Here is a 26,543-nt window from a genome sequence, read left to right on the forward strand (position 1 = left end):
GCTCCTCCCAGGGAATGACTCAGGTGTCTTCCTGCTGACCTGGCAGACAGGAAAGAGTGGATTCTCTCCCAAGGCACGCTCATGTTTTGGGTATGTTAATTAGCAAAGCATTAAGGCCACCGGAGTCCATTTCATCCTGCAGAACTTGAGCAGTTGCTGATTCCTGGTGGGAAAACAACAGCTCCAGCAACACTGGATTTTTTTTTTAGTGACACAAAAATGGCCTGAGAGGCACAAATTTATAAAATGATGGACTGGTTTGGGTGGGAAGGATCATCCAGTGCCTGGACAGGGAAGGCAGGGACACCTCCCACTATCCCAGGTTGCTCCAAGCCCTGTCCAGCCTGGCCTTGGGCACTTGCAGGGATGAAGGGAGCACTGCCAGGGGTTCAGGCTGCAGGGAAGCAGCACTGGCAGAGTCCTGCAGGTCTTGCTGGAGCAGCAGGATCAGCCCCGGGTGTGTTGCAGGGCAGGGCTCACCTGAGGGCTCCATTCAGAGTCACGTTTGCATCCACAGGGTGCTGCTGTTATCCCAAAATAGAGATCCTTCTTCCCAGGCCTTGATAACCTCCCCCAGGGCTGAGATCACTGAACCTTGGCCAGCCCTAACCCTCAATGAGGAAATTCCACCCACAACACCTTCCAACACCTGGACATTACTTCCAGCTCACCGGCTGCTCAGTTTCTTGGATTAAATCTCATTTTTTGCTGAGCAGGCTTGAAAGGAACAAAGATCAAACATCAAAGAAGAGACCTCCTGAGAACATTGCTACATATTCCACATTTTGCAAGAACATCAGCAAAGTCCTTTCTCCCTCCTCCTCCTGTCCTTCCTCATTCATCCTTCCTCCATTCCTCCTCCTCTTCCTCCATCCTTCCTCTGCTCCTCCTCCATCCCTGCTCAGGACAGGAATGTCACAGCTCAGAGCAAACCCCTCTCCCCCCAGCCCGCCGTGCACCAGGAGAGCGCGGTGTTGGTGAAATAACTTTATTTATTTAGTGATACACTGTGGCTGTGTCACACAGTCCTTACTCAGAGTTACAGTCACACTTACTCGCTACAGCTACAAGACAGCGGGGCCGGACACACGGCAGGAACACATCCAGAAAAACAGTGGGAAGGGAACTATTGGATTCCACTAATTACCCCCCGCCCCTAATTGGGGTCTCCCCCCTCCCGCCCCGGTCCGTGACTCGAACAACACGAAGGGACAGCAGAGCTGCCTGGGCAGGGACAGCAACACCTGTTCTACAGACACGGACACCGACACCAGCAACTCCCACAGGGGCTATGTACAGGGAATGGGATCAGCTTCCCGAGGGGTGGGACAGGACTCACATCCCAGCTTCCTCCTGCGGCCAGCTGCCCCAGGGGAGGGGACTCTGGGGACCTCAGTGAGCTGCTGCCAGGCCAGGGCTGCCACATCCCAGCCCAGGGCTGTCCCTTCCCCTCCTCGGGTGTCAGGGGTTGAGGGACACCCTGCCAAGGGAGGGGAGGGAGTGCCACTGACCCCCCCACCGTGGTCACACTGTGCTCACTGTCCTACCACAGCATGCTCCGTGTCACACAGGCCAGGTGGGGAAAGGACAGCAGAATTCTCCTCTCTGCCAACTTTTTGTGGACCCAAAACCCCAGGAAATCTCTGAAAAGCTCTATGAATTAATTCAAAACCAGGGGCTGGGGGAAAGGAGGCAGTTCCCAACCTCCAAGGTAGGGGAGCGACACCAGAATTCCCTTCAGCAGCATCCAATCCTCCACCCACTGTGACAGGAATTCCCTGCCACTGCTCCCCTCAGCTTTGGCAAAGGTTAAAACTCCCCCAGGAGTGAAATGGCTGCTGGTCCCACCCCAGAGCTCTGCTCCAAGGACAGAGGCAATGGGAATGATTCCATCAAGCAGCAGCCTAGGAATGAGAGTGGAATGTTGCCCTTCCCTCTGCTGTGGCTCTCCTGCTTCGCATGAAGCAGCTCCCATGACACAGAACAGGAGAATGGAGATCAGGGAAGGAGCCTGAGGAGCATCCAAGACTCCCAGGGCAGGTATTGCCCCTGCAGTGATGGATTCCAGGTCACTGCTTGCTTCCAGAATCCCTGAGGATCTCTCCCCACCCAGCCTCAGGCTGCAAAGCCTCTGGTCCCTCATCCTCCCCCGTATCTGCAGCCAACACTCACCAACATCCTCTGGATGGGAAGAGATTCCAGCAGGCTCTGGCATGTCCCTGCCACACAAATGGGAGCAACAAGGCCAAAGCTCTCAGAGTCTGGGGCTTTCCAGGGCCTGTGTAACTTGAGAGGCAAAACTGGGAAGTGGTGAGCAAGAGTTAGCCAGGATCATCCACAGAAAGGAGAAACCAGAGAGCTCATGGGGTGTGTGCCCTGCGGGAAGCAAAGCCTGGGAACCTGCAGAGTCCAAAAAGGCAAGTCCAAGTGACTGGTTTAAGTTTAAGGAGCAGCCTTTCACCAGAGGAAGTGGGGATGCAGGACAGGGGGCTGGAGAAGGCAGGGGGAGGATGCAAGGCAGGAGGGAAGGCAGAAAACCCACCCCCCAAAGCTTCATTTTTGTCTTCCCTAACTCGGCAGCTTTTCCATGGCATTCACAAGATACATCTGAGCAGGGAGGCTCCAGGTGGGAACAGGGGGAGAAAGGGAGGAAGAGAAAGAGAGAGAGAAAGAGAGAGAGAGAGTAAGTGTGAAGGGCACCGCGGTGCCAAAGTGCAACAACATAAAAAAATAAACTCAAAAGACAGGACACTCATTCTGCACTCAGGGCTCAAACCATGCAGTGAGAGGGGAGCCGGGGCTGCTCCCCACCAGTACCCAGGGGTTCATTGCTCGCTTGGGGATGGTTTGGCAGCCCCGGGGGCGATGAGCGCGATGTTCTCCAGCCCGGCCGCCGGGGCTGCCGCTGCCGCCAGGGCCGTTAGCAGGAGCAGCCGCTCTCCGTCACTGGCTGCTCGGGGGGCTTCTCTAGTTTGATGTCAATCACTGCAGGCACAGTTAAGGAATCACCCAGGATAGGATTTGCAAGGGTTATCTGGGGTCTTTCCACAGTCTGTCTACACAGGCAAAGTCAGGCACGTGGTGAGACCTCTCGGAGGATGGACAAAATGAGTAACAAACTCTAAAGGTGTTCTAAAGGTGTGGAAATTCCAGCCTCAGTTCCAGTGGAGAAGCAAAACTTGTGCTGGCCATTAGTTGTGTACATTTATACCTGGTCCACAAACAGGGTCATACAATCCCAGGGTGGATTGGGTTGGAGGAGACCTTAAAGATCACTCAGTGTCACCCCCTGCCATAGGCAGGGACAGCTTCCACTAGCCCAGCTTGCTCCAAGCCCCATCCAACCTGGCCTTGGACACTTCCAGGGATCCAGGGGCAGCCACAGCTTCTCTGAGCACCCTGTGCCAGGGCCTCATCACCCTCACAGGGAAGGATTTCTTCCCAATATCCCATCTAACCCTGCCTGTGGCAGTGGGAAGTCATTCCCCCTTGTCCTGTTGCCCCAAGCCATTGTAAATATTCCCTTTCCATTTTTCTTTTCGGTTTCTTCAGGTTCTGAAGGCCTGAATTAGGTCACCCCAAAGCTTCTCTTCTCCAGCCTGAACAATCCCAATTGTCCCAACCTTTCCTCATGGCAGAGCTGCTCCATCCCTCTGCTCACACTCCAACAGCTCCGTGCTGTTTCAGCCACATCCCTGCATACCCCAGCAAGGCCCATCCCCACAATGTGCCAAAGAAATTCAGTAAGCCAAATTTAACACCAGATAATTGCCCGGTTCCACGGGAAAACAAGGATACTGTCTTCTTTGCTCTTTTCTGGTGTGCTGTCCATCCCAGGTAAGGCAGCAGCCACACGGCGGAAAAGCTGGAAAGCAGCAAGGGAGAAGCTCAAGGCTTGTCAGAAACAAGTTCCTGTTAAAAACATTGTTTTACAGCAGGACTCTGAGTCTGAGCTGTACAAATTCCTTAAGTGGGTACTTTAGCAGGTAGAGCAGTGATCAAAAATGCCACGAAAATTTTATGCAGGATATTTAACAGTTTTTAAAAACTTATATGAAAGAACTTATTCAATGCCTACAAAAACCAGTTTTATTTTACCTATTCCTGCTTGAAGAGAACATGGAATTAATTAGTAACATTCTTCCAGGGATTCATGGAACTCCCTCCTGCACTTACTAAATATCATTTACCATGTTCAGCCTCTGCTTGTGCACACAGGGTGCACATTTGGGGATTTCTGATCACTCAGCTGGCACTGAATATTCCTCTGTGGAACAACAGAGCTTTTAGAGCCCAGCCCTTCAGATCAGTCCTGCTGCCAAAGAGCCATTCCTCAGCAGAACTGCTGGTTCCAGGGAGCTGCACTTACACTGGGAAGGGCTCTGCTATCCCCAGAAAACCTGGAACATGGGTTTGCAGCATTCCTCAGTCAATGTTTGGAGCTCTCCCTGCTGCCCTCACACAGCACAGACACTGCCAGGCTGCTGAACTCTGCGGCATCAAACCCAGAGCAATCCCTGCTGCTCTGATTCCCCTCCTCAGACACCCCTTCAAAGGGTGTTCCTTGCAAATCCCAGGTCCCAGTGAGGTGCTGGGGTTTGAAGCCTTCACATCCCAGCTCTCCTCACAAACACCCACTGGGCAAAGAAGGCAACAAGAGTCAAAATCCACCACCAAAGTGGGTTCAACCCAAAACAGCCACAAAAACTGAGCCCAAAGCCTCCCAGTCCCACTGTGAGGCTGTACCAAGCTGCTGGTGTGGAGCAAACCCCTGAGGATGTTTCCCAATCTCCTCCAGAGCTCACAGCTCCTTATGCCAAGCTCTGTCATATCCAGAACAATCCCTGAACCAGTGGAGAGGGGAATCACAAGCAAGAAGCAAAGGGCACAAGCAGGAATCTGAGAAATTCTGCTTAAAATGAAAATGTAAAGGTTATTTTGCTGTTTGGTTGATCAAACACTGGCACCTGGACAGTTTCTATCCTTTGAGATATTCCAAACTCAGCTGGAGTCAGCTCTGGGCAGCCTGCTCTGAGCAGGAGGGCTGGAAGGGGTGATTTCCAGAGATCCCTTCCAACCTCAATTTCACTAAAATATTTCAAGATTCTCTGGCTGGCAAACAGAAGGAGGCACTTCTACTCCAGTGCATCAGCAGAAACAATTCTCCCCACTGATGTCAGCAGTGATTTCAGCAAACAGTGCATTGACTGTGAACCAAACCAAACCAAATTCCAGCTGACTGGCTGCACAAAACAATGATTTTCCCCCTTTCCCATCCCTCAGCACATTCTGGAGCGAGTCCTCCTTTGTTTCAAGGTTTAGCTTTGACAGGGAATCATTGACTCAACAGGAAAGGAGCTTGCACTACATAAAGCAAGAAACATCTCAGGGGCTGGCATTAAACATGAGGAAATTCCTGCAGGATCCCAAATCCACCCTGGAGCAGACCCAGAGCAGTGAATTCCTGGCTGAGAACACAGCCTGGATGTTTTACCTGTTTCACATTGTAGCCAGTCTTTGCACTGGTCTCAATGAACATCACATTCAGCTCTTTGGCTCTCTGTTCCCCTTCCTCTGTGGTGATTTGCCTGCACAAAGGTGGAAAGGAGACACAAGGAACAGAAGGAAAAGTCAGAGATGGCTGGCAGTGAGCTGCTGCTCCCCTTCCAAGAGGGTGCAGCCCACCTCAGGACCCTGGAGGCTTCACCAGCCCCAGATCTTCCAGCTGGGAGTGAAAGCACCTCAGGGAAGCTCCCCAGGGAACCCCTGGAGTTGTGGCAGATGAGCAGCACAGGATGAAGCCTGTGCAGAACACCTGAGCCTCATCCACAGCATTCCAGGCCAGGAAAAATCCCCACACTGAGACAGGGAGTTTCCCAAATCTGACAGAGGGAATGTTGTGAGGTGACACAAAGGCTCCAGAAAGGCTCCAGCAGCAGGGACAGTGCAGCAGCTTGGGGACAAGCACCTGGAGCTGTCCCTCTGTGTCCCTTTAAGTCCTGCTTTAGCACTGCTTTCAACACACAGCACATTCAGCTCCTGGGCTTCCTCACCCTCCTCTACAGAAACCTGTCTCCAGTAATGAGAACAAATCACAGAGCAGAAAAACCAAACCAAAGCAAAAGAGTCCAAAAACGAGAGAAAGAAAACTGCAGGGAGAAAGAAAAAACCAACAATGAAAAAAAAAACCAGCCACCAACTGAAGCAACATTGAGTGGAATGAAAAACTTACCAGGCTGCACTGAACAGGAACAGGGCTATTTTTAGTGCTGCTTTTTGGCCTCAGAACCTGCCTCATCCCTGCTTTTTATGAGAGGATGAATGGCTTCCCTGTATTCTGCCTCAAAAAAGAATGTCACCTTTGTGACACCAACGGTGGCTTTGTCCAGCCTTTACAAGCCCAGAATTTCAGCCTCACAAAACCCCAAGGTCCTTTGAAAAGAAAGGCAAGGCAGCTCCTGCTACTGACACCTGGATATTCCCTTCCCCATCATTCCAAATTCCAGCCCACACCAGGACTATTGTGACATTCAGCTGCCAAAAAGAGAATTTCCAGTGCTGCATGAACTTCAGCTGTAGCTGCTTCAAACAATTATTCTGATATTTTTAATTCTTCCAGCAGTGCTGGGCCAGCTGTTGTGCACCATCAGGAAATACTCCAAGGCTGAAATGATCCCATTGGCCTTTCTAGCTTCACATGAAACTGGATTTTGAGAGGAATTAGAAATGCCAGGTTGTTCAGTCAGGGAACTGCAGTCATTTCCAGCTGCCAGGAGGGCATGGGAGAGGCTCAGTGGTCAAAATCCAGAGCTGGCTCAGGGACAACATCTTGGATTTTGCTTTTGTGAACGATTTCAAGGACACATCATGAATTCATCACACAGGGAATTCTTAAGCAAAATGAACTCTACATGTTTTTATTGTATTCCTGAAGCTCTGAGCAGCAAGTTTTAGGAATATCTCCAAAGTGCAAGGCGTGGGACACCTCAAAATGCTTCCCAGTGAAGTGGGAAAAACCAAATGGAAATATCCCTGCTTTTCCTGCTGGCCATGAAAACTAAAAACCTGCAGGGCAAACAGCCTGGGATGCTGGGGATGCTGGGACACAAAACCACCAGAATGACAGGAGAAAATTCACATCACAACACATCCTGAAGGAATGTGTAACTGCAGGAGCGAGCAAAGCACGGGTTAGAATTGAAAATGTGAGAATGCCCCACCATGGAACACTGAGATCACTCTGCCCATCACCCCAAGAAACAAGAGTAAACTGATATTCAAATAAGAGCCAAGATTTTGCTGAGAAAACATTAATTTCATCTACAAATTGTTCTCCTTTGATCAGGAAAATTACCAGCCAAAGGACGAGGATTTGATATTTTAAGGCTTTGTTTTGCTGTGAGATCCAGGTGTTTCCCAGTTCTACCTTCCTGAAGTGATTTTCTGTGCATCAGATCAAAATCCCCCTGTGGCTTCAAGCCCTCATACATCCCCTGACAGCCACAGCCCACATTTCTGGGATGTGTGAGGGCTGGAACTGCCTGGTTCACTTCACCTTCCCTTTGCCAACTGCTTCTGGCACCACCCATTAAAATAAAAACCTTCCCTTATCTACACTGCTCCTGATACCTTCCTGAGGAACAAAAATCTCTGAAAACATTCACCAAAATCATTGTTAAATCAACAGTCCAGAGAAGGATTTGAAATAGGAGCACAAAGCAAAGCCTGTGCTCTTCTAAGAGCCCATTACATTGGTTATTTTGGTTGATGTGCTGTAGAATTAAGAGTTTTAAAGCAAAATGCTTTATGGCACCTCCCAAAACATTAATCTGTGTCATTTTAGGAGTCTAATCAAATTCTTGGGTCTCTCTTTTGGGGAAGTTTGCGTTTCGCTGATTTGGTTTCCTCTCACACATCCACAAGCTCAGTGTGTGTTATGTATGACATGAAATTTATACTCAGAGAAATTCATACTTTTAGATCAATCCTACAAAAGTTTGTGCTGCTTCTTAACAAGGAGAAACTGTGCCATGAACTTCCAGCTGCATGTGCAGAGAGAGTGAGGGAAATTAGTGGAAAACAGTGAAAATCAGCTGATGTCCTTGCTTTCACAGGCAGCTTTTAGCCTTCACCACAGTGTGAAAAGGAAAAAATCAGACAAAATACCCTACTGAGATAATGGTGCAGAGGAACTTAAGCAATTTTTATAGGTGGGTTTGTTTTAAACTATTTGTTGGCCAGCAAAGGGAATAACCTTTGCTGAAACCAGAAATGAGAATTTCCAGACAAGCAAACGATGTTGTGTTTAAAACCAAGCCTTGTTTTAAGGCCAGCCTGGCCCCAGTCCCTGGTGGCTCTGGGCAGGGTAGGCAGGGCCCAGGGTCCCCTGTTACCTCTTGTCTGCCAGGTCGGTTTTGTTCCCCACCAACATGATGATGACATCACTGCCTCGCTCTGTCCTGACGTCATCAATCCACTTGGAGGTTTGCTGGAAAGAATTCAAGTCTGCAGGGAAGAATGAAACAGCAAAGCTGAGGATAAAATTCCTTTATGACAGGAAAAATGCTTTACTTGTACTCAGTTGTGTTATAGTATTTTTTTTGAGTTAGGTCTAAGAAGCTTTTGGAGGTCTATAACACACTTAAGATAGCTCAGCTACTTTTGGAGGCATAAAAATCAGCAGGATGGCTTCTGTTGCAGTGTTGGAAACAAAAAGGTTTAATAAAAGGCAAAATAACAAACAGAGAAAAACTGAGCTAGGTGCAGGAGATCTTTGTTTTTGGTTAAACATTTTACAAAAGCAATTAGTTTCTCTGTTCACTTCTTTTTCTACTAAATTGCTTAAGCAGGACTTTTTGGCTCCTATCTAATTAGCTATCCTTAAGTTTGAGATTGAAGTCCTTTAGACTTATGAGGTGGCTTTTTCACCTAATCGAGGAGAGAAACTTCTGGGCTTCTTTCCTTTTTGAGGGGACAAAGGAGAGTTTTGTCACTCCATCAACAGGGGGCACATTCCTATACAGGTGCTTCTCCAAACCTTCCCACCCCACATCAATTATTTCCCACCCAGACAGAAAAACAAGGAAGGCGTGAAAACATCTCTGATTTTAATGATGTTTTTGCAGAACTTGTGGTTGTAACTTCTCAGTTCTGCTCGTGTGGGGTGTTTCTGGAAGGACACAGCAGAGCAGCCATGCCCTGAGCTGCCAGCACTCACTTGTGATGTCATAGACCACGACGGCGATGGTGGAGTCGCGGATGTAGCTGGGGATGAGGCTGCGGAACCGCTCCTGCCCCGCTGTGTCCCAGAGCTGCAGCCGCACCTGCTGGGGCCAGCCCGGCCCACCAAGGAGGAGAGAGAGCAGGAAAACCCTTTAGGGAAAAGGCCACTTCCACACCCAACCTCAGCAGCTGAGCTGACCTTGTCATCTCGCCCCAAATCCAACCCCAGCAGAGCTGCTTCCTGGATCTGTTTGTGAGGTGCTTTAATTCCCTCCTTTGCTTGCCCAGAGATCCTGCTACTCCCAAACATCTCTAGGATTTGGCTCCCACCTCATTACTGGGGGTAGCCAGCAGTACAGCACCGATCTCCCAGGACTATGGATGGCATCTCCACAGGACTCATAGCCTGGGGTATCTCTGATCAAAGCTTTTGGGGCAATTCCCTCAGGACAGACACCAGGCAGGAGAACAGCATCCAACCTCCAGCATGGAGCATCCATGTGATGGCAGTGGGGATTTTCATGGGATATGGAAGCAATGATAACTGAAATTCCAGCAGAAATGAAAGGCAAGTGTTACACACTGCAGGGTTCAGTGGTACAAAGGGCAATGGGCTCTCCCTTCCAGAACAGCACAGGAGTCACAAAAATGCTGGAAGAGTTTGAGCCCAAACACAAACTGTTATTATTATTATATATTATTATATATCACAGCTCCAAGGTCTGGGATCTGCCTGGCTGAATCAGCACTACTCAAAAACTCCCCAGACACCCCAAACAAAAAGCTTTCCACACTGGGAGTCCTTTTCCTTCACCCCACAGTGCCTGAAAACAGGATTGCTCCTCCCTCCCAACAGTTTTCTGGAGGGACCCACTGGTTCCCAGTTTACAGCCACAAATAATCCCAGCAGGGAGGCAGAGCACTGGTTAATGAAGCAGCTCATCAAGCAAAAAGCAGCTTCTTCAGGACCAATCACTGTTTGTTTAGAAGAGGAAGAGAAGCTGATAGAGCACAGGCCTGCAGTCAGATTCAAAACAACATCTTATCTCCATCAGGGAATGTCGAGCTGATGCCCTGGGGCTTAAGGAAGATTTGGGTTTATAGTTAAAGCAATTAGCTCTTGCTTCATTTTGACGGCAGACTTGATTACAGAAGCAGAAGTCAGGGCTCTCCTCTATGCCAGGAAACTCAAGGTGACAAAGTGGGAGCACCTGGGCAGTGTCACAGCAGAGCTGGAAGATCAGGCTGATCCCTTCCACACCCTCCCTGGACAGTGCTGCTACACTGGAATATTCCCCATGAACATTCACCCAGGTGGTGACTGAACCACCCCAAACCTTCAGACTCACAGGAAAACACAACTGGAGGAAGAACCACAGAGCTGGCCCAGGTAATTTAATTTGTTAAATTTATTTAATTTTATAAATTTGCTTAATTTGTTTAATTTGTAATTTGTGCAGGGTAAAGTTATTTGAGGGAAGGTCTCCAGTGACCATGTACCACACAGACACCCCTGAAGTGACCCAGGTTTGCTGCATTTCTACAAGTCCAGGTTTCTGTACACCCATTTTAGAAGGGAAAATACAAATAAACACTGTGGGACACCAGGAATGAGCCCAGCCTCCCTTAGGAACAACCTTCAGGAGGGGCCTGAGCTGAGTATGGACTCCACCAATGGATCTCTCCACCTGCATTTTGGAATGTCCAGCACATCAACAACAGCTAAATCATTTCATTGTGCCTCCACAAGTACCTGGGCATGTCCCTTCTGCAACACAAGAAAACTTTAAACCTCTCAGTCACTAAGAACTGAGAAAAACTGAAATTATCTGCAAAGACCAGCACATTACTGAAGAATTATGAGATCAGCTGTCACTTAATTTCTTCTGACATGGCTGGGAGCTGTTAAGAACAGCCTGGACTGGCAAAATGTTTCCAGCTGCTTGGACAAACAGCATCCTGTGCCTGCACAGTGGGAAAAATGATGCCAAGCTGTGCATCCTGCCCCCCTGCCTCAGCCAGCAGAGTCCCCAGCACAGGCCACCACCTGCACATCTCTGTGCTCCCCAGACAGGCCAGTCTGACATCATTTGCACCAAACCAGGAATTCTCCCAGAATTCTCTCCAGGACTGGAGAAATACCAGGAAATTATTTGCCCTGAATAGCAAGGATAAATCACAGCCTATTTTGTTAAGCACTTTAGCCTAGCAGAGCAAAACAAACACCTCACTTTAAATTTGTTTGTAACAGAATAAAGCTGGGCCAGAGCTTTTCCACCTGTTCTGTTTTCTTTACTGAAATTCATATAAATCCTGATACTGTAGATTAACAAACCCCCCACCAGATCAAGTGGAATCAATAACAAGGAGTTACAGTGAAATAATTCTCTTCATAACTTCCTATCTTGTATTAAAACATTCATGTCAAGAGTTACAGAGAATTTTCCTCTAAGCCTGTTTGTTCTTATAAATTGTGGTTCTTGCATCTCTCCTCCTTCAAAAGCTCTCTCATGAGTCTCCAGGTCTCTTTTCCAACAAAATGGGAATCTTGAATCCTCCTAGGTCACTCCACAGCTTCTGTTTAAAAGTGTTCTGTTTTGTTTTACCTACTCTGACAACTTTCCTTCGCTTTGGCACCTGAAGCTGTTACTTGTATAACCTCTCTCCTTGCCCAGAAATGAAAAAGAAAAATCATTTGGAAGTTAGAAAAATAATAAAAAAAAAAAAACCAAACCAAAAAAACAACACAAACCAGAAAAACAGTAAACCTTTGCAAAGGCTACCAACAACCAGCACAGACACAGGAATTCCCAATCCCTGCCAACACCCACAGGTGCCTGATGGGCTATTTCAGCTCTTTTTGGGTACCACCATCACTTCCAGAGTAAGAAAAGTGTTAAAAGCAAGGTCCCTGCAGAGCCTGGGCTCCATACCTACTTGTGATGTCAAAGACAATGAGAGCCACAGCAGAGTCACGGATGGAGCTGGGAATGAGGAACCTCTCCTGGCCGGCTGTGTCCCACAGCTGCAGCCTGATCTGGGAAATGGAAAAGTGCAGGGCAAGGGGAAGGGGAACAGCAGGAAAATGGAGAACAAAACCAAAACTCAAGTGAAATCAAAATAAATAAAGAAAAATAAGTTGCAAAGCAAAACCAAGGCAACAAAAGGAAAGTTCAAATGGAACAGAAATGTGAAGAGGCAGCGGCACTTCCCCAGGTCTGGGAACATCCCTCCCTCCACACACCCAGGAATATCTCACACATTCCAACACCAGAAACTGGGAGAGCCCTAAATCCCTCCTCATGGCCCCATCTAACAAGGGAAATGCACAGCCAGGCCTCAGGGATCCTGCCAGAACAGCCACACAAGCAGCTGGCCAGATGTGGGACTCCTGACCCTAAGGACCACCTCAGCCCAGCCTGGATGATCCCACTGGAAAAGCAGAGGTGGTGGAACCCCCAAGAGCAACCACCCTGCAGGCTGGCTTCTCCTGCACTGCACTCCAACAAGGCTGGGAGGATGTGGACACACAGAGGAGGAGGAACTGCTCAGTCTGTCAGGAATGAGGGGAGCTGCACATGGAGGTGGCTCCTGACAGCCAGGATGGGGCTTCAGGTGGTTCCAGCTCACTTAATGCCTCACATCCCAGTGCTGGGAATGTCACACAGCTGCCCATCCTGAGAGATGGCTTTAGAGAACCGAATTCCACATGTATTTCATGGAATCCCAGAATGGTTTGGGTTGGATCTTAAAGCTCATCTCACTCCACACCTTCCACTATCCCAGCTGCTCCAAGCCCTGTCCAACCTGGCCTTGGACCCTTCCAGGGATGAGGATCCCTTCTGCTGGCTTTTGTTGCAAGGCCATATCAAATCCACCAAAGCACACATCCCAGCTGGAGGCTCAGCATTCCTCATTTCCAGCTCAGAAATCAAAGCCTATTGCAAAATCCAGCATTAACCACATCTGAGAAACTATTCCAGTGTCTGAATCTTCTCAGCTTGTTTGCTTGTATTTGTCCCTCCTCTTATCTACACTCCACACCTCTGCTATCTGAACAGGCTTTATGGGCTCTGTGAACCACTTACATAACCAGGAAAGCTCACAGCATTCCAGCACTGGGAGGAAAATGGGATTTTCTGGATAGCAGAGCAGCAGGTGAATGACATCCTGACATACACAACCATGAGGAAGCCACAACACTATAACTGCACACAGACATCCACAGGTGTCCAGCAGAATTCCCAGGATCTTTGCCTTAAACCAAGGTTAGAGAAGGGCTTTTCTAAGAGGGAATCATTGCTAAAATGGCAGAGAAATTCTCAGGAAATTCAGCACACACAATGGGAAGAGACTTCTTTGGAAGCAGCAGGCCCAAAGTTCCACACAGGAGTGTCCCATAGTGACAGTGTTCCCTGCTCCCCACAGCTCTGTCACACTCCTCACACAGCAGTAAAATGGGAAAAAGGCAAACACTGGCAAAAAATGAGCAAACCCACAAACACTGAGAGGAAATCCAGGAGAAGGGAGTGAGAGGTCTCTGTGCAAACAGGAATCTCGTGCAGGCTAAATCCCAAATTGTTTTATTGCAGGAGGTCAGAGCTGTGTTACCACAGGAACTTCCTAGGAGGAGGAATGAGGTCTAATCACGAAGGATTTCAAGACTTGGAACACCAACTCCTTCCTTGGCTTTTTATTGGCTTCAGGAGCTGCACTGCACGAGCCACGTGGCTCCTTCCCAGCTCAGAATATTCTGTGCTACCTGAGGTCTGCTCAGCCCTTTTCATCCTGACAATCCCAGAGGCCGAGCTGCAAGTTCAGGGAGCAAGCTGCACCCAAAGCAGGTGCGCACAAGAGGCAGCACATTCCCTGGGATGTGGCCCCAATTTTCCATGGAAGACTTTGACTTCCTGATAGAGGTATCAGATCTTGTACCAGTGATGGGATTCAGCCCAGGCTGGTTCTCTGGAGGCTGCTGGGGGATTCCAGTAGCTGCTGGAGGAAGGGCCAGGGAAAAGAGCCCTCCCAGCCATCCCAGCCCTGCCCCACTCACCGTGCGGTCCTCCAGGTACATTGTTTTGGACAGGAAATCAATTCCAATGGTTGCCTGGAAAGAGGAGAAGCATTAGGAGCTGTGACTTGCCTTCCAGCATCCCCTTCCTGCACAAACTCTCACAAATGTTCACAAACTTGTTATGAAGCTGGTGAAGTGATTTGCCTTCAATTGCCTTCAATTGAGGTGATGAAAACAAAGCAATCTGGGGATCTGCACCAGCTGCATTTCACAGCATTCCTCAACACTGCTCAGCTCCACAAGAACCTCTGAGTCTGGATTTTAACCTCAGACATTCCTGCATCTCCACACAGATTGTATCTGAGCTGGCAGCTCCTTCTGGCCTGCCCCAATTCAGTCTGGTAAGAATTATCTTGTTAGAAATACCCAAAAGGTAGAACAAACGAGATCTATAAAATATGGGCAGCTGAAAGCTAAAAAGCCATTTTTATCCAGGCCTTTCTACTTCAGAATGTGCCTCCTTTCCAGTGACATTCAGCAGCTTCATTTCCCAGGCAGGTCTGCATCCACTCCCATTCCCACTGCTACAGCAATTCCAGCACAAAGGCATTTAAAAGAATGCACTAAGTTAGGTGCACTCCCAGGCACTTCAATCAAGGAGCTGTCCCAGCTCATCAGAATCCCAGGAAAGAGGAGAGAGCTCCTGATGTACCAGATTTGAGTGTTTTGGGCAGATTATCCCCATTCTTAACACTCACAGCTGAATGTGTACCACTGGATAATTGGAATGAGCAACACAATCAGCTTTGGGAGGGAGAATTTATTTCCGGCAGGTCTGTTTTTCAACCAGGCCATGGTTTATAACAACTACAACAAGCAATAAATAAATCTTTGAGGGCATCTTAAAAGAGTCAGGAAAAGAAAGGAAGCACAGGAGAAGAAAAAACACAGGAAGCACAAGAGGATCCAGTTCCAGTGAGTGACTTGTCCTCGACTTCCAATCACCCCAATCTAACCCAGTAACTCTTCCAGGCTGAATTAAAAGATAAAGCCCTAATCTCATCTGCTTTACAGGTATTTGATATTCCTATGAAATACTTCTGAGTGCCTTTGATGCAATTAATTCTTCCCCAAACCTTCAGGCCTCTTACACATCTTCTGCTTTTCATCTGCAGCCTCTTCATCCCCACCCCCCTCTTTGCCTGCCAAGACTTCCCTGGCTTTTCCTATCTTTAGTCCTTTAGTCAAAAAATAGTAATAAAAAAATTGAGAGACAAAATATACCAAGCTGACTTCTGGCAGATCCATCTACACACTCCAGACTCAACTATTCTGAAATGGAAGCTCTAAAGATAACAGAGACTAAGAATGTCAGAAGATGTTGGGTTTTTATTCGATCTCCATTTCCTGCGGCTCCCATATCCAGCACCAGAAATCCTGACCATAAAACAACATTCTCCCCATTTTCCTCAAGGCTTCTCACAGGATCTATCCCACATCCAAAAGGGATCTAAACCTTGCTCCCTTTCTGGACACAGCACTTCCTGACATCACACTGGATGCTTTGATTTACCATTTCAGATTTTAACTCATTATCTGATCTTGAACTGACATCTCATGGAGAAATGGGCTCCATCAATTTGATCAGCAGGGCATAGATTCATTAATATAAATATATTAAAAAAGCAAATAAATACTATCACATACCTGGTAAGTATTGTCAAAACTGTCATACATAAACCTGGTGATCAGGGAGGTCTTCCCAACTACAAGAGAAGAGAACAATTACTTTCAAGCAGCAGTGGGGGAAAAAAAAAATAGCACTGCTTTGGGAGTGGCACTGATCTGACAGCAGCTGCCAATCTCAGGCCATTCCAGCTACACCTTCCTGGGAAACAGCCAGCTGGAAATTTCAGTCCTAAAATGACAGAGGCAGATCAATCTCTGCAGGTCCAAACTTAATCATGGAGATAACCTGGCCCTCAAATCAGGTGTGTTGGTAACAAAGAACTCGTTGTTGGCTTTGGGCAAGCAATAAATCTGCTTTGTTACCCTGTTCTGCTCCTTATGTAATCCCCAAGTCTGGGACATAAACATCAAAACAAAGCAGGTGATATCCCAGATGCTGTTCTGCTGCCTCTGGCTGCGTGGAAAAGCAATATTCCACACTCCCATCCTTCCTTTGTAACAAGATTTTAGATACAGAGCAAACTCTGGTGGTTTCTTTCAAAACTTTAAATTTACATTTCCCAATATCATCACAAGACAAAGTGCAGAACTGACAAGAAGTGAAAAACAAAGATAAAGCTCCAATTCTGGCTCAGGAAGCTGGAGGAAGCCAAGAAAAAATTCAAAGGACATGGATAGAAGAGGAAAGAGGAATAAATTGCCTAAAAAGGTTGTGAAATTAGGAACATTGGAGAGGGTTAAAAACAGATTAGACAAATGTCTATCAGCAGCAATGTCAATCCTGCATTGGAAAGGCTGGGAAATTAGAAAAGTTCTGGAAATCCCTCCAAGACCTCCAGCTCCAGGCTCGAGAAGAAGGTGAGCAGCAATTACCCCACGATGATTTGGGCTGGAAGGGACCTCAAAGCTCATCCAGTTCCACCCCTGCGGTGGGCAGGGACACCTTCCCCAGCCCAGGCGGCTCCCAGGCCTGTCCAACGGGCCTTGGACACTCCCAGCGAGAACCCACCACGATCCCAGGGAAAACACACAACTCATCCACCCACTCCCAGGGAAGGGGCACAAAAGAGAGGCCATTCGAGGCAAAACAAAACCCCGCGGCTGCGAGGGAGGGAGGGAGGGAGGCCGCGGCCAGGGGGGCAGCGCCGCCGCCAGGAGCCCCCGCAGCTCTGGGGCCGCCTCCCCGCACGGGCTGCGGGCGCACTGCGGGCCCGGGAGGGCGGAACGGAGCCCCGGCCGACGGGAAGGGTCGGGAACGGAGCCCCGAGCGATGGGAAGGGCCGGGAACGGAGCCCCGAGCGAGGGGAAGGGCCGGGAACGCAGCCCCGGGCCCCGCCCGCGGAGGCCTCAGGCCGGGCCGCCCCTCCCCGGAGCGCGTCCCCCACCCCGGGCACGGCGCGGCCTCGGCCCCGCACGGCCCCGGGCGCTGCCCCCGCCCCGCCGGCCCCTCCCGGTTCCGCCCGGGCCCGGCCCGGCGCTCACCGCTCTGCTCGCCCAGGAAGACGAGCTTGAACTTCCTGAGCGGGTTCCCAAAGTCGCCGCCGCTGCCGGGCGCGGACATGGCGGCGCGGGGGGGCCGAGCGGGAGCCGTGATGGGGACAAGGAGACAGCGCCGAGCGCCCCGGTACCACCGCCCCGCGCGTCACCTCCGCCGCGTCACCGCCGGCCCGCCCCGGGGAGGCGCCTCGGGAGCCACGGCCACCGGAGGAGGGACGCGGCCATGGCAACGGCGAGGGCGGGGGCCGGGCTGCCGGGGAGGGCGGTTGCCATGGCGACCGGAGGGGGTTGCCGTGGTGATGGGGAGGGCGGTTGCCATGGCGACGGGGCGGGCTCCGGGGTGAGGATGCTGCGGTGAGGAGCGGGATGTGCCCGGGCTGTAGCGGGGGTGTTTCAGCAGAGCCGGGTGCAGCGGGACGGATCCGGCTGGAGCTGGGCTGGATCCCTCTGGTTGCAGCAGAATGGGTCTGCCTGTACCGGCGTGGTTGTACCGGGATTGGAGTGTAGGATAGGTCCTGCGGCTGTAGCAGGATGCATCCAGCCGTACCTTGGATGGACCCGGCCGGGAGTGGCTGCACCAGGTCCTGCAACACCTCGTCCTCCCCCTCCCCTGCACGAAGGCAGCGTCTGCTCCCCGCCCCAGGCACAACACGGAGCCTGCACCGGGCCACCGGGTGGGTTTATTGGTATCAATGTCACAGAGCTGTGCACAACATGTCACGGGCAGGTGGCAGCCACGCTGGTGAGGCGCTTGGCCGGGGCCATTGTATCTCGCCCTGCCCCTGTCCCTGTGCTGGCACCCGTGGGAACAGGGAGCACCGTCAGGCTTTGCAGCGTGGCGGGCCTGGGAGGAGCTGCAGCAGCTCTCACCACCACTACCAGGGCTTGGAGTGGGGGAGGAGGGGGCACCTATGGGGACTGTGGGGGGCTGAGGGGGCTGTGCCAGGTGTGGCACAGTGGGGACACTACAGGTGGCTGTGTCCCAAACTGGGGTGTGGGGGGCTGTCAGCTTAGCTCTCCTCTTTCTCAGCTTCCTCCTTCTCATCTTCATCATCTTTCTCTCCCTTGAGCTTCTGGCGAGCAAATTCCTCGATGACAATGTCCTCCTCACTGGAAGGGAGAGCAGAGCACGGTGAGCCCACAGGAGGAGGGGAAATCCCTGCTGAGCCCAAACCCTGCTCCTGATGGGGACAGCACAGTGGTCACCCTGGCCCTGTCACCCCATTGAGAACAGTCAGGTCACTGTGAGGCACAGCCTGGCCCCAGCACACAAACCCAGGCCCCATCACTGTGAGCCTGCACAACCCAAGAAGTTGAGCCTGCAGTTTCTGATGGTTTTTCACACAATATTTTGCATTTCCAAGGGGAAACAAGGAAAGGAAAACAAAGAGCTGAGTTACCTCCTTGAGAAAGGCGAGCAGCGAGTAACAGCAAGGGAGAGCACAAAGTGAAAAGTGGGGGAGAAAACAGAAGAAAAAGAGTCAGCAAAAGAGATTCCAAAACCTTGGGAATGTGAAATTATTTAGCAAAACCTACATGGAGCCATGGTGGATACAGACCCAAGAGATTTCCTCTTTGGAAGTTTAAATGTTCTCACTGAGCTGGGAAAGGGATGGTGGGAAAAGGATAACTGTGAAAGCCTGGAGTTGTATCCTGGTTTCCCAGACCCCAAATCCCAGTGCTCACATCCTGCTGCAGGGTGTAACCAGACACAAAACCTGTGGTGGGGCCATGGTGTCAGGAATGGATTTGGCACTGCAGCTTCCCAGAGGGAAGAAGTCCCAGCTGTGGCTTCAGCTGGAAGAAGCTGATTTGGGAGAAGAGGCCTCTGGTGCTGGGGAATGTGCAGGGGCACAGGGACGTGGCTTCCAGCAGCACAGGGAACTCTGTGTGGGGACCAAGACCATGGAGACATCTTGTCCAGTGATGGCACTTGTGGCTGGAAGACACTGCCAGCTGCTTCTGAGGGACAGGGCAAGGCCTGGCCTTGCAGCTGCTGTGGGTGCAGCAAAGGGAATTGTCAAATAAGCCCTGGGAGTTTGCAGAACACATCCCAATCCCAGGATTTGGGAGAGTGGCTGCTGTGACACAGGCTCGGGGCTTTGAGACCTGGGTGGTTTAATCCAAGGATGTGACCTCAAGCTGGGATGTCACATCCATCTGTGATGGATCTGTGTGGTTTGTGTGCTAGAAGGAACATCTCTTTACCTTGGCTTAGCTGTATTCCAGTGATAAGCACAGGGAGAAAGGGATGGGGAAGAGAAAAGATGTGCAGGTTAATACACAAAGGACATTTCAAGTGACAGCTCTCCTCAATGCTTGGGTGTTTTCCTGGAGAGAGGGACAGTGGGAAGGGTGCAATGGAGAGGACATCTCCCACCCTGCTCCAGGACACAGCGTGGGTGCAGCACAGCTGGACAGCTGTGCCCATCCCATGGGAAAACTGCTCCCACCCTGCCCCAGGACAGCTGGACAGCTGTGCCCATCCCACAGAGGGCACAGCAGGGCCCTTGGCACTGGGGCAGCTGCACCAGAGTTGTTTTCACCAGCTCCCCCTGAAGCAGAAGCGCCGCTTTCCCCCTGATTTTTGGCAGCATCCCACAAACAACTCACAGTCATCAGGCTTTGGGTGCATGAGGATGACGGGCATCTCCACCCCAACATCACTGGAAGGAAAAAGCAGCTCTGTCAAGAATCCTGCCCAGCACAGCCCCAGTCCCAGCCCCACAGGCAGCTCCCCTTACCTGGCAGTGAGATCCCCCAGGATGCTGTGGCAGCAGGAGAGAAGGGACAGAAATGAGCCAAGGCAGAGGAGGGGAGGTGTTAGGCTGTGCTTTATACTGAGGTGGAAGATGGTTGATCATAGGGGTGGGGGTCAGAGAGCAGCCCAGTGACCCCAGGGGAGCAGGGCAGGGATGAGGGGGCCCATGGTGTGAGTGCCCTCTCATTTCCCTGGGGTACAAAACCCCCCAGCACAGCCCCAGCTGATGGCCCCTGATTCCCCTGCCCACAGAGCCTCACCCTCCTCGGGACACCACCAGGTTGACCTTCACTTTGTAGGACACCAGGATGCCCAGCACCTCCTTGTCCATGCCAGGTCTCAGGCTAGGAAAAAGGCAGAGGGGGACAGTGAGAGGGCAGTGCTGCCTGCAGACCCCATCCACCCCCCCATGGCAGTGCCAGGGTTTTTCTGTGTCCTGCACCATGTGGGGTGCACTGGGATTTAGCAGGGGAGGAGAACAGGAGAAGAGAGGGGAGGGCACTTGGGTGAAGCCACAGAGAAACTTCTGGAAGCCCCTTTGAGCTCTGCAGAGGGATTCAGGAGCTTTGAACAACATTGGAACTGGGAAGGTGTATCTCTCCTATAGGATGGAGAGGTGACAATGTCACAAAATCTCTGCATTTTCCAGCTGGATGGGGTGGGCTCAGGGGCCCTTGGTGGGAGCCCAGAGCAGGGGGAAGTGGGGGAAGGCGTGGTGGGGAGCTGGGGGAGCCCATGCAGATCTCACATGGTGGTGGAGGCCAGGTTGGTGTCCTCGTGCTTGAGCTTGCCATCGAGAGCGAGGCCTCGCTTCTGGCGGTTCAAGGAGAGCAGGGGGGTCAACGAGTATGTTTTGGAGAAGGTGGAATTGGCAGCCACAGTCTCACTGGAAGGGTGGGAGAGAAGAGCTCAGAGCCAGCCCCAGCCTGGGGGTGCTCAGCATCACTGCAGGCACCTGTGCAGAGTCAGCCCTGCCCTCCCCATGCAGCTGCTGGGCCATTTCCTCCTTTCGTTCCCTCCTCTCTTTCCCCTCTACAACCACTTCTTTTTTCTCCCCACCACCTTTGCTCCCTCCCTCCTCATTCTCAGGGGGGCAGAGGCTGTGTCTGGCCTCAAAAATGCAAAGTGAGGAGATGAAGAAGCCTGGGACCAGCTGTGCACGTTCCCCAGAGACTTTCCCAGCCACCACCAGCTTGTGCTGGTGGGACATAGTCCACGGCCTTTCCTGCCCTCTGCTTCCTCTGTACCTGCTCATCTAACCCAGACATTTTTGCTGCTTGGTGTAAAACTGTCACATCCTCTGTCCCATCCTCCTCCTCTTCCTCATTTCTCTTCCTCCCTCCCAGAAATGCCACTTCACCTCCAGCCCCCATCCCTTACTTTATCTCCTCGGTGCACACAGTCTTCGTGTATTTATCCAGGGAATACAGGACCACGTCTGTGATCTGATCCACTGGGGACAGACAAGGGGGAGCCGTGTTGGTGACATGGCAGGGGCTCAAAGTCCCCATCTCTGTCAGTGATGGGTGCTGGGACATGTCCCTTCTGCCCCTCTCTCACCTGAGATCTTAATTTTTTTCACAACCTTGTTGGTGGTGTTGTTGATGTTGACGGTCACATTGATGGGTTCTCCATGGTAGTAGATCTGCAGGGGGAAGAGGTTCAGTGATGTGACCAGAAATCCTGGTCCCTGTTTCTGGCAGAGGGGACAGTGTCCTTACTGACCTCCCTGTCCAGGGAAGCTTCGAGGTGCAGAGGCTTGTCTGACATCATGAACTGCCGGGTGGTCTCGGCTTTTGGGGCCGGCCCCGTCTGCAGCGGGGCGAACTGCACCTTGCGGATGATGAGGCGCACCGAGTTCCTGTGGGGACACAGGTGGCACCCCCAGTGTCCCCCACAGCATCAACAAGGGGTCACAGGGACTCTCTGGGGACTTCACAGTGTCTCCAGCCAAAGGGTGAACGTTTCTCCTGGCTCTGACACAGGGATCGCTGCCCCAGTTTCTGGCAGAGTTCCCCATCCAAGCATGGCACAGGCTGACAGGAGACCCTCAGCCTGACCCCTAAACTGGTCACCCCAGAAAGACCCTGTGATTTAGTTTTAGGGTCAAAAGGGGGAAAAGGGATCCCTTGAAAATACCTCTTGTGAATTTTCTCCTCCAGATTTTCAGCACAAAATCCTTTGACCTCAAAGTCCACGCCGCAGGCCTGGGGGAAGATATGTGGTCACTGAGCAGGAGGGGCTCAGAGCTGCCTGAGCTTTAGGTTCCTGGTGTTCCTTCCTTCCCTCACTGCATTCCCAGAGATCCTGGCTCTGACTCCAGCCATCCTCCCTTCCTACCCCTCACCCCATGGGCCATGAGAATCAATTCTCATTTTTAGCACCCCACAACTCAACCCCTTCCCAGGGAGGATGGTCCAGGGGACACAGGCACGGGACAGCAGCTCACCTTTCCCACATCATCTGGCCCAGGCTGGAGGGTGATGGAGCAGGGCAGGTTGGTGGCAATCTGGGAAGAGCAGGGAAAGAGAGAAAAAAGAATAAAGGGCGTGCTCAGAGCTGAGCCCTGGTGACACCATGGAGCCACATGGCCGGGAGGGGCTGAGCAGCCCTTACCTCAAAGGTGAAGGGATAGGCGTTCTCCCCCAGTTTCTTCATCAGCTTCTCCTGCAGAGGAGTGAGGGTTTTGGGGGCCTGGTCTGGCACGGGGGGGTACAGCTGGGTGGTCAGCACGTAGATGTCCTTCCTGAAGGTCAGGCCAATCACGTCGAGGTCATCGCGGCCGTAGCGGAAGGCGCAGGTCAGCGTCACGTACACTGAGCCAGGCAGGACAGGCAGGAGGGGAGGGAGGGAGAGACAGCACAGGGGGTGAATAAACAGGCAAGAAAAACTGTTCATAAACTCTTCAGCAGAAATGAGACTTCCTCAGACACTAAATATGAACAGGATCCCTCATGTCCTTTGCTGCTGTGGCCCCAGTGGACAATGAGCTGTAGGTGACATGGAGCAGCTTTAACCTGAGCACAGCCCCAGGCTGCTGCTGAGCTTTGGGCTGGTGCCATCCCCTCCCCTCATGCTGTATTTCTGTATCAATACCTTTCCTGTCCTTCAGGTACTCTGGGTCGATCAGGCAGACACCATCTGCAAAGAAGCAAAAGGAGAAGGACCAGTGAGCTCAGCTGCCTGGGAAGATCTTTGCTAAAACACAGCTTTTTATACCCAAATAATCCACTTTGGAGCTGAAAGGTGGCAAGAGGAGCTGCTGCCAAGGGGGATGGTGATGCCTCCTCCAGCAGTGTGGCTGGGTTGTTTTGCAAAGGGACTTTGTCCCCTTCCCCACAATTTTTCCTAAGGATATTTGCAGGAAAACATGGAATTCACTCCTCTAGAGCTGCTCCTCCTGCTCTACCAGCAGCCCACAACACTGGGGCTGGCCTCCCCAGCCTGTGCTTCCCCCTGAGCGCTGGGCACAGTCCCACTCACCTACGGATTCCACTGAATCCACGTTATCCACGTAGTCTCTCTTCCCCAGGTAGAGGGAGAGCTGGAAGCAGCATGTGGGAAAGGAAGGGAGGAAACAAGTTAAGGTTTGCCATGGAATTGGCCCAAATTTCAAAGCTCTGAGTTGTGTCATGGGGTTTGTCACCAGGCTGGACTAGAATCACCTTGAAGGGGTCATATCAGGGTATTTTTTAATTTCTGTTTTGAAAAGCCAGTCCTCCAGTGTCATCATGGCAGGTGCAGGAATCAATCAGATTTCGAAGGGAAGGCAGACTCAGCCTGGATCCTGTGCGCAGACCCAGCCCAGAGGGATCCCAGCACAGCCAAAACCTTGGGCTGGCCACATGAGGGGACAGGGCACATCAGGGGACAGGGCACAGACTCACCTTGCTGTTGGGGCTGGTCTTCTTGAAAACCCTGTGGAAAAAACAGAGATGGATGTTTGGGAATGCCTTGGACAAGGCTGGATGGGGCACAGGGAGATGATGGGCTGCCCTACAAATGTGCTGCATCGCCAAGAGCCACACCAGGGTGTCCAGTTTATGGGGAATTTCATGTCTTGAAAATTCAGGGCCAAACCACCCTGTGTGGCTGCCCCAGGTGTGCTCCTGAGCTCAGGGTGACCATGGAGGAGTGGGGGGATTCTGTGTCTTAAGAGCAAGTGAGAAAGACCAACACAGAGCTCACATTCCAGCCCCTGGGAGAAGCAGCTGGACTGAGCTGAGGTCTCACTTTCCCCCTCCTTCTACCCTGCTCTATCCCAATTCCAGGTCAATAAATCAATAAAGATACTTACTTTGATCCATCTGCCATTTTAGCTCAGTGCAGGAATGTCCACAAGGAAATCTGTGGGGAGAAACAGGGAAAGCACTGGATGAGGTGCTGGAGAAGAGGCAACTCCAGCCATGGCCACCCTCCAACATCCTGCACATCCCAGCAAACTGTAGAGTCCTGGGATAGGGCACTGCCACCTTTGCAGAGCTTGGGAACTCCAGGTTTGCCTTTGGGGCAGCACATGGGAGCTGAGCCAGCTCCTTGTTCCCAGCCAAAAAGGTGAGGAAGTGAGAGAGGGTTGCTCCAGAAAAGAGGAAGCACAGGGGTGATTCCCAATGGAGCAGGTTCAAGACTGGGAAAGGCAAGAAAATGAACAAAAGGCCTCATAGAGTCTCAGTTTTAATAGCTTTTCCTGGAAATTGGCTGTCATGGCTCAGTGGTAGGAATGGGCTTGTTTTGTCACTCACAGGAAGGTGAGGAAAACTCAAGGAAAAAGGTCAAGGGAAGCTCAGCTGTCCATGGAAAGAGGGGTCTCAGGCACAGGATCCCTCCTGATTCCCAACCCTCTGTGCTGGGAGTGGGGCTGGAGCTGCCCAGCCCTGCCCAAGCTCTGCTGGCTCCAGCCTGTGTCCAGGAGGAACCTGTAAACATCCCACTGATCACCAGCTGATTCTGGGATATTAAATGGGATGAGCTCAGCCTCTTAGGGATAGGCAGCTCTGACATGAGCACAGCTTAAGCCCGCGTAGGATTTTAAGCCCCAGGGGCACGTGGACAGCATTGCCTCTGAACACAACCTCAGGGAAGCTGGTGAGAGAGAAGAAATGGCCATGGGAGTGAGGGGATTAGTCTCTTCCCCACAGGAAGACAAGAGATTAGTCCCAAGCTCAGGATCTTTGAGGTCCTTTGGTGCTGTGGGATGTGAAGTTTGGGAATCCTCATAGAGTGAGAAGATGCAAAGGGAGTGGGAGCAGAGTTTGGCTCCCTCCAGACCTCAAGAATTGGGGATGAGGCAATGAAAGGTGGAGGGTAGAAGAGTTGAACTCCTGCTCTGTGTCTCCCAAGCCCCAAAGAAAGAACACAGGCCCTCCCTGGCTTGGCTCAGCTGTCCCACACCAGTACCCAACCCCTCCACCACGTCCTTTGGCCACACTGGAATCCTTTTCGTCCACATTTTCCCCATTTTTCAGCTGTAAAACCACCCTCCTTCCAGCCACAACCCAGCACCAGTGTCCTTGCCCTGTTTTCCAAACCCTCAGGACCCCGGGGCCGTGGCAGGGCCCAGGCAGCAGAGCAGGCAGCACTCACCTGGCAGCTGGATGGACAGACAGACGCTCTCCTCTTCCTCTCCCAGCAGCTCCCAGTGCCACCCAGTCACTACAGGCTGCTCCCAGTGCTGCAGGTTCTTATATCCCCCCTGGCTGTCCCTCCCCTGGCATCTGATCTCGCCCACTCAGCCTTGCCTGGGCTGGGGGGGCTATGTGTCTGTGAGTGCTCCAGGAGAGGGACTTGAGGGAAGAATCCTATTAGTTGATTAACTGGGGAGACGCTGCATGAGTAAGAGTGGCCTATAAATACAATCTCTTGCTGGAGCCCTGGGAAAGCAGCTTAGAGGGATTGGCAAAGAGGGCTTAGGAGCAAGGTGATGGTAATTGAGATGGAAGCTCTGCTCCCGGTGGGAAGGAGCGTGGATTCCCACAGGGGCTCTCTGCAGCTGCTCCCATGGCAAGGGGAGATGGGATGGGTCTGGGCATGGGGTTGGATGGAGGTGGCAGAGGAGGGACCAGCCTGGAGTTCTCCCTCTCCTTCCTGGCTGGATAACAGGAGGATGGGGGCACAAGCAGCTCCCTGCATGGCCAAGGTGCCCATGAGGTTGCTCACCTAGAGGTGACCTGCCATGGCCCAGGGCACAGAGGGCACCCTCCCCATGGGGACACTGTTGTACAAGAGGATGGGGTGAAGGCAGGATTCACCCTCCCTGAACCAAGAGGGAAGGACCAGCCACCCCTGGTGGGTGGGACACAGAGCTGCCACTGTCCCCAGCACAGCCTGCCCAGCCCAGCATCATTTCATAACTCAGGCTGG

The 26,543-nt window shown here is 51.6% G+C and overlaps 2 protein-coding genes across 4 annotated transcripts; both read right to left on the reverse strand.

Moving 5' to 3' along the window:
- Positions 1-972: 972 nt before the first annotated feature.
- On the reverse strand, positions 973-17,600 carry RAB41 (RAB41, member RAS oncogene family). Of its 3 annotated transcripts, XM_030967675.1 has the most exons (9): positions 17,408-17,544; positions 15,944-16,002; positions 14,276-14,329; positions 12,160-12,259; positions 9,218-9,323; positions 8,394-8,505; positions 5,495-5,588; positions 3,799-3,865; positions 973-2,985 (listed from the first exon to the last, which is right to left on the reverse strand). In XM_030967675.1, exons 2-9 carry the CDS (start codon positions 15,967-15,969, stop codon positions 2,921-2,923), a joined length of 624 nt encoding a protein of 207 aa, XP_030823535.1. In that variant the 5' UTR covers positions 15,970-16,002; positions 17,408-17,544; the 3' UTR covers positions 973-2,920. The 3 variants fall into 3 exon arrangements, with proteins under 3 accessions (XP_030823535.1, XP_030823534.1, XP_030823533.1); XM_030967674.1 differs by lacking the exon at positions 12,160-12,259 and having other exon boundaries at positions 17,408-17,600; XM_030967673.1 differs by lacking the exon at positions 12,160-12,259 and having other exon boundaries at positions 9,218-9,326; positions 17,408-17,575.
- Positions 17,601-18,432: 832 nt separating this feature from the next.
- ARR3 (arrestin 3) lies at positions 18,433-24,497 on the reverse strand. Its single transcript, XM_030967630.1, has 17 exons — positions 24,481-24,497; positions 24,071-24,101; positions 23,667-23,727; positions 23,280-23,324; positions 22,800-22,999; positions 22,633-22,692; positions 22,323-22,390; positions 21,909-22,044; positions 21,744-21,828; positions 21,564-21,636; positions 20,932-21,069; positions 20,444-20,527; positions 20,167-20,190; positions 20,036-20,088; positions 19,631-19,640; positions 18,823-18,825; positions 18,433-18,532 (listed from the first exon to the last, which is right to left on the reverse strand). The coding sequence occupies exons 1-17, from the start codon at positions 24,495-24,497 to the stop codon at positions 18,433-18,435; spliced, it is 1,188 nt and encodes a 395-aa protein (XP_030823490.1).
- Between the last annotated feature and the right edge of the window lie 2,046 nt (positions 24,498-26,543).

The sequence above is a fragment of the Camarhynchus parvulus genome, chromosome 4A, assembly GCF_901933205.1.
Source record: "Camarhynchus parvulus chromosome 4A, STF_HiC, whole genome shotgun sequence".
NCBI classification, from domain to species: Eukaryota; Metazoa; Chordata; class Aves; order Passeriformes; family Thraupidae; genus Camarhynchus; species Camarhynchus parvulus.